This window comes from Myotis daubentonii, chromosome 4, assembly GCF_963259705.1.
Source record: "Myotis daubentonii chromosome 4, mMyoDau2.1, whole genome shotgun sequence".
NCBI lineage: Eukaryota > Metazoa > Chordata > Mammalia > Chiroptera > Vespertilionidae > Myotis > Myotis daubentonii.
The window spans coordinates 35,849,312-35,867,035 of record NC_081843.1 but is presented as its reverse complement, the minus strand read 5'-3'; the positions used below and the strand labels follow the sequence as shown (position 1 = coordinate 35,867,035).

At 47.1% G+C, this 17,724-nt stretch overlaps 1 protein-coding gene across 3 annotated transcripts; it reads left to right on the top strand.

The window, feature by feature from the left end:
- Positions 1–185: 185 nt before the first annotated feature.
- POP7 (POP7 homolog, ribonuclease P/MRP subunit) lies at positions 186–14,449 on the top strand. Of its 3 annotated transcripts, none has more exons than XM_059693625.1 (2): positions 186–357; positions 13,762–14,449. In XM_059693625.1, the coding sequence occupies exon 2, from the start codon at positions 13,772–13,774 to the stop codon at positions 14,192–14,194; it is 423 nt and encodes a 140-aa protein (XP_059549608.1). In that variant the 5' UTR covers positions 186–357; positions 13,762–13,771; the 3' UTR covers positions 14,195–14,449. The 3 variants fall into 3 exon arrangements, with proteins under 3 accessions (XP_059549608.1, XP_059549610.1, XP_059549607.1); XM_059693627.1 differs by lacking the exon at positions 186–357 and adding an exon at positions 484–503; XM_059693624.1 differs by lacking the exon at positions 186–357 and adding an exon at positions 13,231–13,450.
- The last annotated feature ends 3,275 nt before the right edge of the window (positions 14,450–17,724 follow it).

The window sequence follows — 17,724 nt, the reverse complement described above, 5'->3', positions numbered from 1 at the left end:
CCCGCCTCGCACCACGTGACGCGGACGCGGGGCCGCAGGGCCGCCCCCTCCGCCGCCGCCGCCTCCCGCCGCGGCCCGGCCGGCTCCGACCCACACGGCCTCGCCGGCTCTCCGCGCGCCCTGCTGGGGCGGCCTGCGCGCCCGCCGCCCCCCAGCCCCCCGGCACGTGACCCCGGAGCCCGGCTGGTCACGTGACGCGGGGCTCGCGGCGGTCAGGGGTGGGGGTGCCCCCGGGGTACTCCCTGGCTGCCCCCTGACACGTGACGCGCGACCGTCGTGGAGGCCGCCGCTAGTGACATCGCCGGCTTCTGAGCAGTCAGTCGGCTTCCTCCAGGAAGCCCGCCGGTGTTGAAAGAGGTGCGTTTATCAGGGGTCCTGGGATACACGCACCAAGTGAGGAACCTATGATTCACAGCAGCCCGAGGCAGTGCTGGCCGGGGAGACCTGGAGCTTGTCTGGCTCTGCCATTGACTAAGAATTGGCTCTGTTGTAGTAACTAGCAGGTAATGTTCGCTTCCCATCCCCGGCCCCCACTCCACTGCCTTCCTGGAGTGCTGAAATAATTAGAATAAGTGAATGTGAAAGGCTTTGAAAGGATGATAACTACTATGCAAATGTAAAATGTAGATCGACACCTCCTTTGTTTAAAGAGGTTTTCCGGAATGACTTTTCTGAATCCCTGAACTTTTTAGGGATGAAAGAGTTGTGTGTTTTCACGATTTTCCTTGGAAGTCATTCTAGAATGTATACTCTACCGCCCAGCTTCCTAAAATAGCTGTTACCAAATACAAAATAATCCTTCTCAAAACAGGGAAAGTAAGTTCTGACCTGTGCCATAACCAATAGCGGACCTTAGGAGCAGCCAGTGAAGAAGCCTTTTGTTCCTGCGCCGAATACCTTCCTCTCCCCCCCAGGCTTCTATGCATTCGGAGTTTTAGTGTCCGCTTTTTTCAGTTCCCTTGTCTTTCTTGAAGACAGGATTCCTGCCTCTGTTGTCCGGCAAACAGGCCCGAAAATGGCAGTTGTTTAAAGCAAGGGCTCCTGTCCTGATTCCATCCATTACCAACTGTGGCCTTGAACAAATTATTAATCTCTCTCCTCTGGATTATATAGTAAAGCACTTAACACAGTGCTTGGCACAGGGCAAGTACTCCACAAATGTTAGGAAATAGTGGCTTTTGATTACACACAGCCCACAATATTCAGATTATTTTTTTTAAATATATTTTTTTATTGATTTTTTACAGAGAGGAAGGGAGAGGGATAGAGAGTTAGAAACATTGATGAGAGAGAAACATCGATCAGCTGCCTCCTGCATGCCCCCCACTGGGGATGTGCCCACAACCAAGGTACATGCCCTTGACCAGAATCGAACCTGGGACCCTTCAGTCCACAGGCCGACGCTCTATCCACTGAGCCAAACCGGTTAGGGCAGATTATTAATACTGTATGAAAATGTATCAACAGAACCTAGTCTTGGATCAGAATTTTTCTCCTAGAATATGCTTATGACAGCTGGGTATTTTTGTTTGTTTTTTTACTCAAAAGCTTTTTGCCCTAGCCAGTTTGCTCAGTGGATAGAGCGTCGGCCAGTGAATTGAAGGGTCCGGGGTTGGATTCCTTCCTAGGGCATGTACTTCAGTTGCAGACTCGATCCCTGGCCCTGGCCCTGGCCCTAATCAGGGTGCCTGCGGGAGGCAACAAATTCACGTCAGTGTTTCTCTCTCTCTGCCTCTCCCCCTCCCTCCCACTCTCTAAAAATCAATGGAAAGATATCCTCTGGTGAGGATTAAAAAAAATTTTTTTTAAATATATTTTATTGATTTTTTACAGAGAAGAAGGGAGAGGGATAGAGAGCTAGAAACATCCATGAGAGAGAAGCATCGATCAGCTGCCTCCTGCACAACCCCCATTGGGGATGTGCCCGCAACCAAGATACATGCCCCTGACCGGAATCGAACCTGGGACCCTTCAGTCCGCAGGCTGACGCTCTATCCACTGAGCCAAACCGGCTAGGGCTAAAAAAATTTTTTAAAAAGCTTTTGTTGTTGCTTTTTGTTTGTTTTTTAACTTTGCTAGATTGTGTTCTGGGTGGTTGGAAGTTATCAGCAGTCTAACCTCTGAATGAGTGAGGTCTTAGCACGTCTTATTATTAACTAGATGCTCAGTGCACAAATTCATGCATGGGTGGGGTCCCTCGGCCTGACCAGCAATCGGGGTGTCTTGCCCAGTCCCCGATGGGGGCCGGGCAGCCGGGGAGGGACCGCAGGAGGTTGGCCAGTGGGGAGGGACCGTGAGACGGGTCCAGAACATGTCTGGGATGTCTCGCCCAGTCCCAGTCCACTGGACCCCAGCAGCAAGCTAACCTACCAGTTGGAGCATCTGCCCCCTGGTGGTCAGTGTGCATCATAGTGACTGGTTGAGTGGTCGACCAATCGGTGGGACACTTAGTTTATTAGGCTTTTATATATATACTAGAGGCCCAGTGCACAAAAATTTGTGCACTCGGTGGGGAGGAGGGGTCCCTCAGCCCGGCCTGTGCCCTCTTGCAGTCTGGGACCCCTCGGGAGATAACGACCTGCTGGCTTAGGCCTGCTCCCGGGTGGCAGAGGGCAGGTCCAATCCCTAGGTGCAGCCCCTGGTCGGGCTCAGAGCAGGGCCGATTGGGGAGTTGGGGCACCGCCCCCTGTCACACTTAAGGCAGGGTAGATGGGGAGGTTGCAGCGCCACCCCCTGTCACACACAGAGCAGGGCCCATCAGGGGGTTGGGGCTCCATACCCTGTCACGCACAGAGCAGGGCCCATCAGGGGGTTGGGGAGCTCCCCCCTGTCACACACAGAGCAGGGCCCATCAGGGGGTTGAGGAGCTCCCCCCTGTCACTCACAGAGTAGGGCCGTTAGGGGAGTTGGGGCACCACCCCCTGTCACACACAGAGCAGGGCGGATCAGGGGGTTCGGGCGCCGCCCTCTATCACCCACAGAGCAGGGCCAATCAGGGGGTTGGGATGCCGCCACTCTCACACTCAGGGCAGGGCCTATGGGGAGGTTATGGCTCTACCCCATCACACACAGAGCAGGGCCCGTGGGGGGTGGGGGGGGGGTTGGGGCGCTGCACCCTGTCACACACAGAGCAGGGCCGATCAGGGGGTTGGGGCGCCGCACCCTGTCACACACAGAGCCGCAGGGCGATCAGGGCATTGGGGAGCTCCCCCGTATCAGGCACAGAGCAGGGCTGATCAGGAGGTTGGGGCGCCTTCCCCTGTCACGAACAGAGCAGGGCGGATAGGGAGGTTGTGGCCCCTCCCCCTGTCACACACAGAGCCACAGGGCGATCAGGGGGTTTGGGCGCTGCCCCCTGTCATGCTGATCCCGGTGCCGGGAGACCTCTCGGCTCCGCTGATCCCAGTGCTGGGAGGCATATTACCCTTTTACTATATAGGATAGAGGCCTGGTGCATGGGTGGGGCTGGCTGGTTTGCCCTGAAGGGTGTCCTGGATCAGGGTGGGGGTCCCCACTGGGGTGCCTGGCCAGCCTGGGTGAGGGGATGATGGCTGTTTGCAGCTGGTCACACACCCTTCAGGGTGGGGGTCCCCACTGGGGTGCCTGGCCAGTCTGGGTGAGGGGCTGAGGGCTGTTTTCAGGCTGGCGGGTGACTGAAGCTCCCAACTGCTCCTTTTTTTCTTTTTTCTTTTTTATTCTGGACCAGCTTTAGCTCTGGCTCCAGCTCTGAGGCCTCTGCTGCTGAAAGCAGGTATCTGGTTTGTTTGGGTTCTATAATCGAAACAATGTATAACTCCAGCTCTGAGATCCCAGCTTGCTGAAAGCGGGTTTCTGGGGTTTTGTTTAGCTTCTATATTTGTTACAATGTTTCAAACTGCAGGCTCAGAGGCCTGCAAGGCAGGCGCGGAACATTGGTTTCCTCCGTCACTGAAGCAAGCAAGCCTCATGTTAGTTTCAAGCTGCCTGGCTGCCGGCCGCCATCTTGGCTGGCAGTTAATTTGCATATCGCCCTGATTAGCCAATGGGAAGGGTAGCAGTCGTACGCTAATTACCATGTTTCTCTCTTATTAGGATACTAGAGGCCCGGTGCATGAATTCGTGCACCAGTGGGGTCCCTTGGCCTGGTCTGCAGGATCGGGCCAAAACTGGCTCTCTAACATCCCCCAAGGGGTCCTGGATTGTGACAGGGTACAGGCCAGGCTGAGGGACCCCACTGGTGCACAATTGGGGCTGGGGAGGGATGCAGGAGGTTGGCCAGCCAGGGAGAGACTGTGGGAGGACTCTAGGGCATGTCCGGCCTGTCTCTCTCAGTCCTGATCAGCTGGACCCCAGCAGCAAGCTAACCTACTGGTCGGAGCATTTGTCCCCTGGTGGTCAGTGCATGTCATAGTGACTGGTTGACTGGTCAACTGTCTGCCCCCTAGTGGTCAGTGCACATCATAGCAACTGGTTGACCGGTTGACTGTCTGCCCCCTGGTGGTCAGTGTACATCATAGCGAGCAGTTGAGCTGCCTTAGCATATCATTAGCATATTACGCTTTGATTGGTTGAACAGATGATTGGACTACCGGACACTTAACATATTAGGCTTTTATTATATAGGATAGATTAGCAAATGTGAGGTTGTAAATTATGGTGGAGAGATGGTACACAGGCAAAGGGACCTCTGTGCACTGGGAGCAGTTGGCGACAGTGGTGGCTTGTGCTGAGCTGAAAGAAGGGCAAGATTTAAGTAAATTTAGGAAAAGTGGCATCCCCTTGAGAATAGTGACAATGCAGGCTGATGGGAGAAGAGGACCTGGATTGCTAGTTAGATGAGAAGTGAAGTGAAATTTCAGTTCAGGGCCTCGAATGCTACCATGAAAATGGTTTTGACCCAAGTGTAGCACTCACTAGATGCAGTGAGTCAAGAAGAGCAAAACTGCCAATGAGAATGAAAAAAAAGAAAAAGAGCAAGACTGACTCCAGGGTATAAAATTGGGATGATCCCCCATGGCTCCTTGTGTGCCAGTTTGTGACTCTGGGCAAGTCCTGTCCCCCAACTATAAAATGGGAACCTCCGTGGTGCTGATGATGACACTATGAAAATGAAGCCTATAAGCTTCATATCAGACAATCTCTCGTGTGCAGTATTAAAGAAAAAATTTACAAACAAATCACTTGGACCTAAAATATTTTCTGTTCAGATACTATGCTGTAAAATGTCTTGGTCTGTGTTGTTTTAAATTTGCAAGCTTTTGAACTAAACAAGAGATTTAGTTAGACGATTAATCTAGATGAAAGGAAGGTCTCAAGTAAGACTAAACAGCTAAGGGGGCTGAGTGGAGGGGGATGGGGGGGAAATAGGGGACATCTGTAATACTATCGTCAATAAAAATAAAAAGCTTATCGTGCACCTGTGGATGAGGACAGTGGGTGGGGAGTGAGGGAGGAGGGTGGGGTGGGAGCTGGGTGGAGGGGAGTTATGGGAGGAAAAAGAGGAACAAATGTAATAATCTAAACAATAAAGATTTAATTAATTAAAATAAATAAATAAATAAATAAATGCCCCCCCCCCAAAGCTTAAAAAAATAAAAATAGAAGATTCATGCCTCACACAAAAAAAGACTAAACAGCCAAGCTCTGCCTTTTTTCCTAATGGAAGATCCCTCTGTGGCGTTCACCTTCAATGAAATGTAAAAAGGTAAGGACCATCTTAGTGTCAAGTCAGCTTACAGTATTTCAGAGCTTGGCTTCCCCCAACTAATTGTGAACCTTTACATTTATCTGGATGTCAAAGTTTGGAAAACATATTTTAGATAACATGAAAAGACACACAACTTAAGTAACAGTTCACAAATTATTCTTATTTTTAATTATCAGACAAAATGGGCCTTAATTTATTGCATTCAGAATTAGTTTCTACTAAGTTCTTTGGTCCACCAAATGTAATTTCTTCTCAAGTCACCAGTGATCTACATGGCTAAATCCACTGGTCCAGTGTCATATGTGGCCTCTTGGCAGCATATGACAGAGTCAATCACTCCCTCCTCCAGAAAACGCTTTCTTCACCTGGCTTCCATACTCCCTTGGATTTCCTCCTATCTCACTAGCTGCTCCTGAGTCCTTTGCTGGTTCCTACTCTCCTCTCCTATCTCCAATGACTTAGTCCTTCTAGACCTCCTCTTTGTAATAGGAGGAACTACACAGGATATGAGTCCTGCTAGAAATTCTGTCTCAGCTTAGCCATTGCTCCCCTCAAGGTCTCATTGGCTATTTCCCCTTGGGGGTCTACCAGATTCCTGTACATTCTCCCCACTGGTCATACGATTTTTCACATCTTTTTTTTTTTTTTTTAAATATATTTTATTGATTTTTTACAGAGAGGAAGGGAGAGAGATAGAGAGCTAGAAACATCGATGAGAGAGAAACATCGATCAGCTGCCTCCTGCACATCTCCCACTGGGGATATGCCCGCAACCCAGGTACATGCCCCTGACCGGAATCGAACCTGGGACCCCTCAGTCCGCAGGCTGACGCTCTATCCACCGAGCCAAACCGGTTTCGGCCGATTTTTCACATCTTGTTTGCCTTCCACACTAACTATGAGCTGCTTAGCACAGTACTCTATGATGTTACCAGTATTCCAACCATCTAACGGGGCTCCTTGAGCCCATCTTCATTGCTGAGTAGTATTCCATGGTGTGGATGTACCACAGTTTTTTAAACTATCTACCTGCTGAGAGACACCTGGCTTGTTTCCAGTTTGGGATATTATAACTAACGCTGCTATGGACATGTGTGTACAGGTTTTAAATGCTCAGGAGGATTCTTGCTGGGTCATATGGTGAGTATATGTTTAGCTTTACAAGAAACTGCCAAACTGTTTTCCAAAGAGGCTGTATCATTTAACATTCCCACAAGCGGTATATGAGAGATCCATACAGACGTATGACAAGTTTCTCTGCATTCTTGTCAGCGCTTGGTATTGTGCAGGATTTTTATTTTGGATATCTAATAGGTGTGTAGTAGTCATGGTTTTAATGACTAATGATACTGAATGTCGTATGTGCTTTTTTGGCATCTTGATAGTATCTCATCAAGACTTTTGCCTAGCCCTGGCCGGTTTGGCTCAATGGATAGAGCATCAGCCTGTGGACTGAAGTGTCCTGGGTTCGATTCTGGTCAAGGGCACATGCCCAGGTTCTAGGCTCGATCCCCAGAAGGGGTCGTGCAGGAGGCAGATGATCAATGATTCTCTCTTTTCATTGATGTTTCTATCTCCCTCTCCCTTCCTCTCTGAAATCAATAAAGAAATATATATATATATACATATATATATATACACTTTTGCCTATTTTTCTAATTGAGCTGTTTTCTAACTCTTGAATTTAGACTGTTCTATATATATTCTGGATACAAGTCCTTTGTCAAATATATGATTTGCAAATATTTTCTCCCAGTCTGTGGCTTCTCTTTTTTTTTTTCTTTTCTTTTTTTTTTTTAAAATATATTTTATTGATTTTTTACAGAGAGGAAGAGGGAGAGATAGAGAGTTAGAAACATCGATCAGCTGCCTCCTGCACATTCCCCACTGGGGAAGTGCCCACAACCCAGGTACATGCCCTTGACCGGAATCGAACCCCGGACCTTTCAGTCCGCAGGCCGACGCTCTATCCACTGAGCCAAACCGGTTTCGGCTGTGGCTTCTCTTTTCATCCTATTAATGTGCTCTTTCACAGAGTAAAGGTTTTTTTAAATTTTGGCTGACATACAATTTATCAATTTTTTTGTTTAATAGTACATTATGCTTTTGGAATTGTAGGAGTTGTGTCAAAAAACTCTTCACCTGACCCTGTGTCATGAAGATATTTACCTATGTTTTCTTCTGAAAGGTTTACATTTTATATTTAGATCTATCATCCATTTTGTGTTAATTTTTTTCATAGAGCTGAGGTCCAGTTCTTTTCCTGTTTGTCCAGTTGCTTTAACACCATTTGCTGAAAAGACTTTCTTTCCCCATTCAACTGCTTTTACACTATTGTCAAAATCAGCTGGCTGTACTTGTGTGAATCCATTTCTGGGTTCTCCGTTCCATTTTATTGATTTTTGTGTCTATCCCTTGGGAGATACCACACTGTCTTGATATCGTGTTTATATTTTAAGTATTAAAATCAGGAAGTATGATTCCAACTCTTTCTTTTTTAAAATTGCTTTAACTTTTCTTGCCTTTCCATATAACTTTTACAACAAACTTGTTTAAATCTGCAAAAATTCTTGCTGGGATTTTCTTGCTGGTAATTGTATTAAAGCTAGAAATCAATTTGAAGAGAATTGATATCTTTACTGTTAAATCTTCCAATACACGGACATGGTATAGCTATGTATTTACTTAGATTTTTTGTTTTTTTCATCAGCATTTGTAGATTTTCAGCATGTAGATTTTGTAGATGTTTTGTTAGATGTATATGTAAATATTTCTCCCACTCGCCCCCATCTCTGGGGTAACTATAAATGGTATTATTGTGTTTTAAATTTTAGTTTCCAATTGTTTATTGCCAGTATGTAGAAATACAATTGATTTTTTAAAATATATTTTATTGATTTTTTACAGAGAGGAAGGGAGAGAGATAGAGAGTTAGAAACATCGATGAGAGAGAAACATCGATCAGCCGCCTCCTGCACATCTCCCGCTGGGGATGTGCCCGCAACCCAGGTACATGCCCTTGACCGGAATCGAACCTAGGACCCTTCAGTCCCCAGGCCGACGCTCTATCCACTGAGCCAAACCAGTTTCGGCTACAATTGATTTTTTTGTATGTTAATCTTGTATCCTGCAAACTTCCTAAACTCATTTATTAATTATAAGTTTTTTTATAGACTCTTGGGATTTTTTATGTATATAGTCATGTCATCTGCAAATAGAAACAGTTTTATTTCTTCCTTTCCAATCTATATCCTTTTCTTGCCTTATTGCATTGGCTGAAATAAGAGTGGTGAGAGAAGACAGTCTTTTAAAAGAAAGGTGGCCATGCCCAGCCTGTGTGGTTCAGTGGTTGAGTGTGGGCCTATGAACCAGGAGGTCATGGTTTGATTCTGAGTCAGGGCACATACCCAGGTTGCTGGCTCAATCCTCAGTAGGGGGCATGCAAGAAGCAGCTGATTGATGATTCTCTCATCATTGATGTTTCTTCCTATCTCTCCCTGTCCCTGTCCCTGTCCCTGTCCCTGTCCCTGTCCCTCTCCCTCTCCCTCTCTGAAATCAGTAAAATAAAAACAAAAAGAAAGGTGGCCAGTCTTTTACTATTAAGTATAACAGTAGTTGTGGGTTTTTTAGATGCTCTTTATAAGGTTGAAGAAGTTTCTTCTATTCTTTGTTAACCTAACACTTTTTAAAATCATAAATGGAATGATTAATTATGTTGAATAGTTTTTCTGCATAAACTGAAATGATCATATGAACTTTTTCCTTTAGAGTGTTAATGTTATATATATCAAAAGAAACTTTATTTAAAAATGCTTTACAGCCCTAGCCGGTTTGGCTCGATGGATAGAGCATTGGCCTGTGGACTGAAAGATCCCAGGTTCCATTCTGGTCAAGGGCACATGCCCGGGTTGCAGGCTTGATCCCCAGTAGGGGGTGTGCAGGAGGCAGCCAATCAATGATTCTCTATCATCATTGATGTTTCTCTCTCTCTCTCTCTCTCTCTCTCTCTCTCTCTCTTTCACTCACTCTCTCCCTCTGCTTCTCTGAAATCAATAAAAAAATATATTTAAAAAAATACTTTACAGACATGGATATTTGAAAAAACTCTTTAGTTAACTGTATATAAATGAAAAAATTGATAAATAACATTAGTATAACAGACCTGAACATGAACACACTGGCAAAACAAAGGGACTTAAAATGGAAATGAATCTTTTTTTAAAAAAAAATATATATTTTTATTGATTTCAGAGAGGAAGGGAGAAGGAGAGAGAGAAACCTCAGTGATGAGAGAGAATCATTGATTGGCTGCCTCCTGCACACCCCCCACTGGGGATCGAGCCCACAACCTGGGCATGTGCCCTTGACTGGAATCGAACCTGGAACCCCTCAGTCCGCAGGCCGATGCTCTATCCACTGAGCCAAACCAGTTAGGGCGGAAATGAATCTTAAAGCTCTGCTATTCCCTGTATGAATATTTACCTGCTGTTTTTCTTATTTTTTACAAGTGAGAAAGATTAAATACTATGAATATAAAGTTTCTTATATTAATGACACACTTTTAAAATAGCCAACAAAAACCTCACCTACGCTTTCTGTTTAACTTCCACACTGATGCACAGAGCCGGGCTCTTTGTCCTGGAGAAGCTTCAGCTCTCAGCCCCACCCAGGTCAAGAATGTTAAGTCACAAGTAAGGAAAACCTCAGAGAGAACTGTTTCTATCCCCACATTCTTTATTAGTTAAAGGCAGGGAAGAACTCAGAAAAGAGAGAGAAAAAAGTAAAATGCTATTACATAGAAAACATTTTTTTCCCCCTTCCCCCCCTGAAACGAGTGGTCACAATTCTGAAGACAGGCTCCTGGTCACAGTTCTTGCTGCCTTTTCCAGGGAAAACTCGATCCCCAGAGAGGGCACTCACTGCTTAATGCTCTAGGTCTGAAAGCTTCCGACCAAAGGGAGGCATGATGTGGTAGATATGTTAATTGGTTTTCTTATATTGCACCATCTTTGAAATCAGCTTCACTTGGTCATGGTTTATAATTCTTTTTATATATAGCAGTCCCCACTTATCTGCGGGGGATACATTCCAAGACCCAAGTGGCTACCTAAACACAGATAGTACCAAACCTTATATATACTGTGTTTTTCTTTCATTTTTTAATCTTTATTGTTGAAAGTATTACATATGTAAAATAAGGGCTACCTCCACAGTTGATCTGATAACCAAGGCGGCTTCAAAGTGATTAATGGATGGGTAGTTTATACAGTGTGGATATGCTGGACAAAGGATTGAATCACATCCCTGGAGAGCAGGAAGGCGAGATTTCATCCCACTATTAAGAGCAGCACGCTGTTTCAAACTTATGAATTATTTCTGTAACATCCCATGTAATATTATCAGAAGCAAGTTGACCATGGGCAACTGAAACCTTGGAAAGTGAAACCAGGGATGAAGGGAGACTACTGTTGAATTCAATTTGCTAACATTTTGTTGAGGATTTTTGCATCTTTGTTCATGAGAGAGACTGGTCTGTAGTTTTCTTCTTTTATATCTGTCTAGTTTTGACCTCATGAAATTAGTTGGGAAATGTTCCTTCCTACTCTGTTTTCTGAAAGATACTGTGTGTATAATTCGTCTCATTTCTTCTTTGGTAGAATTCACCAGTGAAACCATCTGGACCTAGATATTCCTTTTTTCTAAAGGTTTTTCTTAAAGCTATTAATTAAAGTAATAGTTATAGGGCTATTCAGATTGTCAATTTCATCTTGAGTGAGTTTGGTTGGTTGTGGTTTTCTAGGAATCGGTCCATTTCACCTAAGTTGTCAAATTTATGTATGTAGAGTTGTTTGTATTATTCTCTTAGTATCTTTCAGTGTATGAGGGATCTTTAGGGCTATTCCCGCTTTCATTTCTAATAATCATAATTTGAGTCTTCTTTCTCTTGTCCCCTCTTTTTAGCCAGTCTTGCAAGGTCAATTTTATTTATCTTTTCAAAGAACTAGCTTCTGAGTTGAGTTTCTTTATTGTCTTTCTGTGTATCATTGATTTTTGCTCTTTATTATTTCCTACCATCTTATTGCTTTGGCTTTATTTGGCTCTTCTTTTTCTAGTTCCTTGAGGTAGCTTAGATTATGCTTCCCTTTTTTTTTTAAGAGAATCTTTTAAAAAATATATATTTTCTTGATTTTTTACAGAGAGGAAGGGAGATGGATAGAGAGTTAGAAACATGGATGAGAGAGAAACATCGATCAGCTGCTTCCTGCACACTCCCCACTGGGTATGTGCCCGCAACCAATGTACGTGCCCTTGACCGGAATCGAACCCGGGATCCTTGAGTTTGCAGGCCGATGCTCTATCCACTGAGCCAAACTGGTTAGGGCTGCTTCCCTTCTTTTAAAAATACTGAGCAGTTGTTTCAGAATACTCCTTGGTTCCCAGAAGAACTATTTACCCATTAAAACTCAGCTCAGGTGTCACTTCTGAGGCAGAACAGGGTTGTAGCCGGCCTTTCCTCTTCACCTACCACCTTGCCTCCCTCATTACCCTCCACCTGGTGGTTAATGAAAGAATCTGAAGCTGAAAAAGAGAACTATGGGGTTTAACTAGTGCTGAGAGTTCTTTCTAACCTGCAGTAAAATAAGGTCAGGCTCTACCCTAGGCAACTGGAGAGGGGCCTGGGGCCATAACAATCCCAACTCACTTGTGTAGGCTTCCAGTTTACAAGGTTATATGGGACTTCACAACTCCATGGCAAGACAGGAACACCCCATCTGAGTGATGGGAAAACTCAAGCAGAGCGTAGTTCGAGGTCCCCAGTGCAGGTCTAACGCATTTCCAGAGGGAACTCCAGAAGCTGCACCAATCTGGGCAGAGAACTTCTCCCCACTGGTCTCAGGGAGCGAGAAACACACACCCACCGCTCAGTGCTTCGCCTTGCCCTGCCCGCCAGGGGGCGCACGTTCCTGCTCCCAGGTCTCGGGGAGCCACCAAAGAACCGGTGGGTGATATTTGAGGGGGGTGAGTTAGCGTACCCCGAGGAAATCGTGAAACCTGGGCCTCATCGCTTGGATCCCCAAGGGTGGGCTTGGGGTCGGCCGGCAACAGGCAGGGGAGAGGGACAGGTCCCCGTGAACTGCCGGGGAGCCAAGGACGCTGTCCTCTGTCCTCTGCCACCCCTCACCACTCAATGCCCCCCTCCGTATTTGGGCAACAGGGACTTTGAGCGAGAGTTCAGCTCCGTCCGGCCTCCTCTGACCAGAGCAACTGCGATGCATGCCGGAGCCCAGGCTTGTCTTTAGGCTCCTTTGCGATCGCATTCTTCTGCATTCACTGCGTTCCCTGCTGTCATTGCCAGAGCCTCACCCACATTCTCCGCGCCCCTAGAATAGCCGCTTCCCCCCCCCCCCCCAAGACCCCGCTCTCCCCCCAAGACCCGCCGAGGGCCAGGAACTTGGTCTGGCCTAGGGCAGCCGACCCTCCTCCTCCTCTGACCGGGTACCACCCCCTGCCCCTGGGCCCGCCTCCGAGACACGTGGTAGAGCCACCATCCCGGAAGCCTCGCGTTACTCCAACGCCTCGCGCGGTTGCCCGAGCGGCCGTAGGTTAGGGGCGGGGAGCACGGAGGCCGGGAAGGCGGTTCGCGGAGCTCGCAGAAGCCCGGGGTCGCCCGCGACCTGGCGTTCCTGTTGCGCACCCCTTTCCTTCCCTGCTTCGGGTCTGGGGTCCTGGCTGCACCCTCCACTAGGCCGGTTGGCACAACGCGTAAGTGACCTGGCCGGGGAAAGGGCCGCGTCCCCAAGGGGGCCACCTGGACCCGAGAGAGCAGGCGCGGGAGCCAGGGAGCGGGCGGTGGAGGGGTTTGAGGCTGGGGGCGATGTATGAATGAACAGCCGGCGGTGGCGGTGGAGGATACGCGGAAGCTTGGGGTACTGGGCGGGGACTGAGGCCGGAAGAGAAGAGGGGCGTTGAGTGCGCCCCCTCCTGGTTACACCTATTGGACAGGAAATGGAGTAGGAAAGGAAGCGAAGTCGCTAGTCACCCCTCGCTGATCTCGTCTTTTCCCCCCCGGCCAGGGCACGCACCATGGCAGAAAACCGAGAGCACCGTGGGGCCGTCGAGGCTGAGCTGGATCCAGTGGAGTACACCCTTCGGAAGCGACTGCCCCACCGCCTGCCCCGGAGGCCCAATGACATCTATGTCAACATGAAGACTGACTTTAAGGCCCAGCTGGTCCGCTGCCAGAAGCTGCTGGACGGTGGGGCGCGGGGTCAGAACGCATGCACTGAGATCTACATTCATGGCTTGGGCCTGGCCATCAATCGTGCAATCAACATTGCGCTGCAGCTGCAGGCGGGCAGCTTCGGGTCCTTGCAGGTGGCCGCCAATACCTCCACGGTGGAGCTTGTTGATGACCTGGAACCAGAGACTGATGCACGAGAGCCGCTGACCCGCATCAGAAACAACTCGGCCATCCACATCCGAGTTTTCAGGGTCACACCGAAGTAATTAAAATGAGTCTGGCTCACTTTGTCCAGCCACCCTCAGCTAGGCTCAGGTATGACGCTCCTTGTACTGAGTACTGTCATGGACCTCCTGCCAGAGTCAGGAAAAGCCTGTCTTCTCATAGCCCAAGGGATTCTGAATTGAGACGGGGAGAGTGTCTCCTGGGCCCAAGCAATAGGCCTTCCTGAATCTTTGTGATCTGTAACCCACCATTGTCCCAGGCAATAAAAAGTACCGAGTTGTGTTAGTGTCCATCCACCCCACTGCCACTCCTTTCCCCTGTGTGAAGTCTGTGTGTGCTTGAAAAGAGTAGGAAACCTGACAAGTATGTCAATGTACGGGGGAAACTTGAGGTGCCTTCACAGAGAGATACATTGTACTAGGGACAGTGTAACAAACTTTAGTACAATGCAAAAGCCTGACAACCCAATGTTTGCCCTAAAATTTCTCATTCGCTCAGAGGCAGGCCTAATGGATAAGGTGTACACTTTTGCCTGCTGAATGCAGCTGGGATAGTTGTATGCTCAGAAGCATCAGGCTCTGGTAGAGGTTCCCAGGCACAGAAAAGGTGGGGGTTTAAAAATGAAAGAAGCAAAAGCTAGGGTCTCCTTTGTATCAGCCTCTGGCAGGGATTGACACATGGCTTCATTCATTTCTTGGTCCTGCAGAGCCCAAAGTGTTCTAAGCAACTATGGTCCAGAGCCCTTCAGACCTTTCTGGCTGGGCTGCTCTGTGGGAAAAGAAAGCCTCCCCCCGAATCACTGGGCACAGATAAATACTGTTCGTTTGGATATCTTTAGAAAGATCAGATTGCTCATGTTTATCAAACTAGAGTCATCTAAAGCAGTGTGGTTGGTGATCCATTTGTGGGTCTTGAAATCACTGTACTGGATCATAGACTTAAGAAGCAAGTAGAGTCCTAGCTGGTTTGGCTCAGTAGATAGAGTGTCAGCCTGCAGACTGAAGAGTCCCTGGTTTGATTCTGGTCAAGGGCACATGCCCAGGTCGTGGGCTCCATCCCCAGTGTGGGGCCTGCAGGAGGCAGCTGATCAATGATTCTCTCATCATTGATGTTTTTTTCTCTCCCTTTTCAAAATCAATATTTTTAAAAAACAAGAAACTTCAACCCTCAAAGACAATAAAAAAAAAAGCAAGTAGAAGAAAGTGCAACTTAAATGGCAGCATTGTTGCCAATTTTTTAGTTAACAATGTGTTTACATATACACACTAGAGACCTAGTGCATGAAATTCTTGCACAGGTAGGGTGTCTAGGCCTGGCCAGCGAGGCCTTCCTTCTGGCTGCCGGCCGCCCCCTGGTGCTCAGCACACATCATAGTGAGTAATTGAATTCCTGGTCTCCCGGTCGAACTCCCGGGGGGACAAGTTGCATATTAGGCTGTTATATATATAGAAGATATGTAGTAGGTATATGAATTGTTTTACTGTGGTTGAAATCAAGTTTGAAAGCATCTGATTTAAAGGTTAGTAACAGAATTTTATTTTAGTTCGTTTGAAGGTAGTTTGATTTAGGTTTTGAAAATCAGGCTTCTCATTTATTGAAATCCCTTCTGGCTTGAGTATTGATGAGGGACTTTGATGCTGGGTGAGTGACTGCCAGTAAAGTGGATTCCTTACAAAAGGACCAGTGCTTCAGTCAAACAGCTAAACATGTGCTGAGTACCTACTGTGAGGCAAGGCCTGGGTTGGGCCCTGGGAATACAAAGGGGTGGACATAGAATGGCCTCTGTCTTCAAGGAGCTCATCATTTAATTAGAAAGGTGGATATACAGTTTTTGTGAATGAGGGAAGATGTGTTATAAAAGAATTAAGTAGTCATGATATGGAAATGTGGAAAAGGAGATGCTAACTTCCTGGTGGGGTCCAAGATGGTTTCACCTTTGACTTGGGTTTTGAAGGATGAATAGGAGTTTGCCAGGCAAAAAAGAAGGGAGAGGGCATATCTGGGTAGAGGGGTTGGTATGCACAAAAGGGGTTCATGAACAGGCAGGGCATGTTCTGGGGCTGGAGGGTCACTCAGTGGCTAGAAAGCAGGAGGCGAGGGAGACGTGGGAGATATTCCTATCACACCCCTTACCCGCATTCCCCTATCACCCTTGATTGCAAGGCTCCCTTGCCCTGGAGCCCCCCAGTAGCAGAGGGAGCTGGATGGAACTATGTGTCTTCCTGCACGTATGTGTTCTTGTGTCTACGCTTCTGGCCTGGGACCAGCTGAGGTGGTGGCAGGCAGCCTTTTGCATTTGGTTTGTTTTGGCAGCTATGTCTCCCAGCCTATTTGTTTGTTATTTCTACTCCATGTTCTCTCACTGCTTGCCAGTGCGGCTTCCCTCAGTGGCAGTTTTATAGAAATAGCCCTTAGCCATTGGACGGTGTGGGGGCTCACCCTTGAGTGTGTGAGGGCATGTAAAGATGAGGGGAAGACTTCTGCATCTATTGGAGCCCATGCATGGTGGGTGGGGCAAGGAACTCCATCCCATTTGTAGTGAGGCTGACTCTGGCTTCTGTCCACCCTCCATCCCCAACTTCTACTGGCTCTCTGAAGTGTCTTTCATCAAAACTAGGGAAACGGGGGAAGGTATGTCCAAATGCAGTTTCCCTCCCTTCTTTTTACTCAACAGCTGCAGAGCCCACAATGAGTGCATAATGACTTCCTACTTCAAAAACATCCTCAGAGGCTAGAATTCAAATGCTTAGCTTGGAAGTGGGTGTAGACATTTGTTCATCATCCATAGCGTTATTGAGCATCCTTTAGTTGTAGGGATTTGGTAGGTGCCAGGCCTGCCTGGAGAGGTCTAAACCGTTGGCCCTGTAAAGTCTAATAGGAAGTAGGACAGATAGACTTAAAAAGACAAACAATTTGCATAGTGCTTGGCACTGTCTTTGTAAAGGCTACTATTGTTAGACATTTTGCTAAGGAATGGTTTGGAGCCTCTTTTTTTAAAAAATTAAATCTTTATTGTTCAGATTATTACATTTGTTCCTCTTTTTTCCCCCCCATATCTCCCCTCCACCCAGTTCCCACCCAACCCTCCGCCCTTACCCCCCCCCCCCCGCACTGTTCTCATCCATAGGTGCACGATTTTTGTCCAGTCTCTTCCCGTATCCCCCACACCCCTTTCCCACCCAAGAATAGTCAGTCCATTCCCTTTTTATGCCCCTGATTCTATTATAATCACCAGTTCATTCTGTTCATCAGATTATGTATTCCCTTGATTTTCAGATTCACTTGTTGATAGATGTGTATTTGTTGTTCATAATTTGTATCTTTACCTTTTTCTTCTTCTTCCTCTTCTTAAAGGATACCTTTCAGCATTTCATATAATACTGGTTTGGTGGTGATGAACTCCTTTAGCTTTTTCTTATCTGTGAAGCTCTTTATCTGACCTTCAATTCTGAATGATAGCTTTGCTGGATAAAGTAATCTTGGTTGTAGGTTCTTGCTATTCATCACTTTGAATATTTCTTGCCACTCCCTTCTGGCCTGCAAAGTTTCTGTTGAGAAATCAGCTGACAGT

Excerpts from the sequence above, each read along its gene's own strand:
- POP7 (XM_059693625.1), top strand. The coding sequence starts at position 13,772 with ATGGCAGAAAACCGAGAGCACCGTGGGGCCGTCGAGGCTGAGCTGGAT.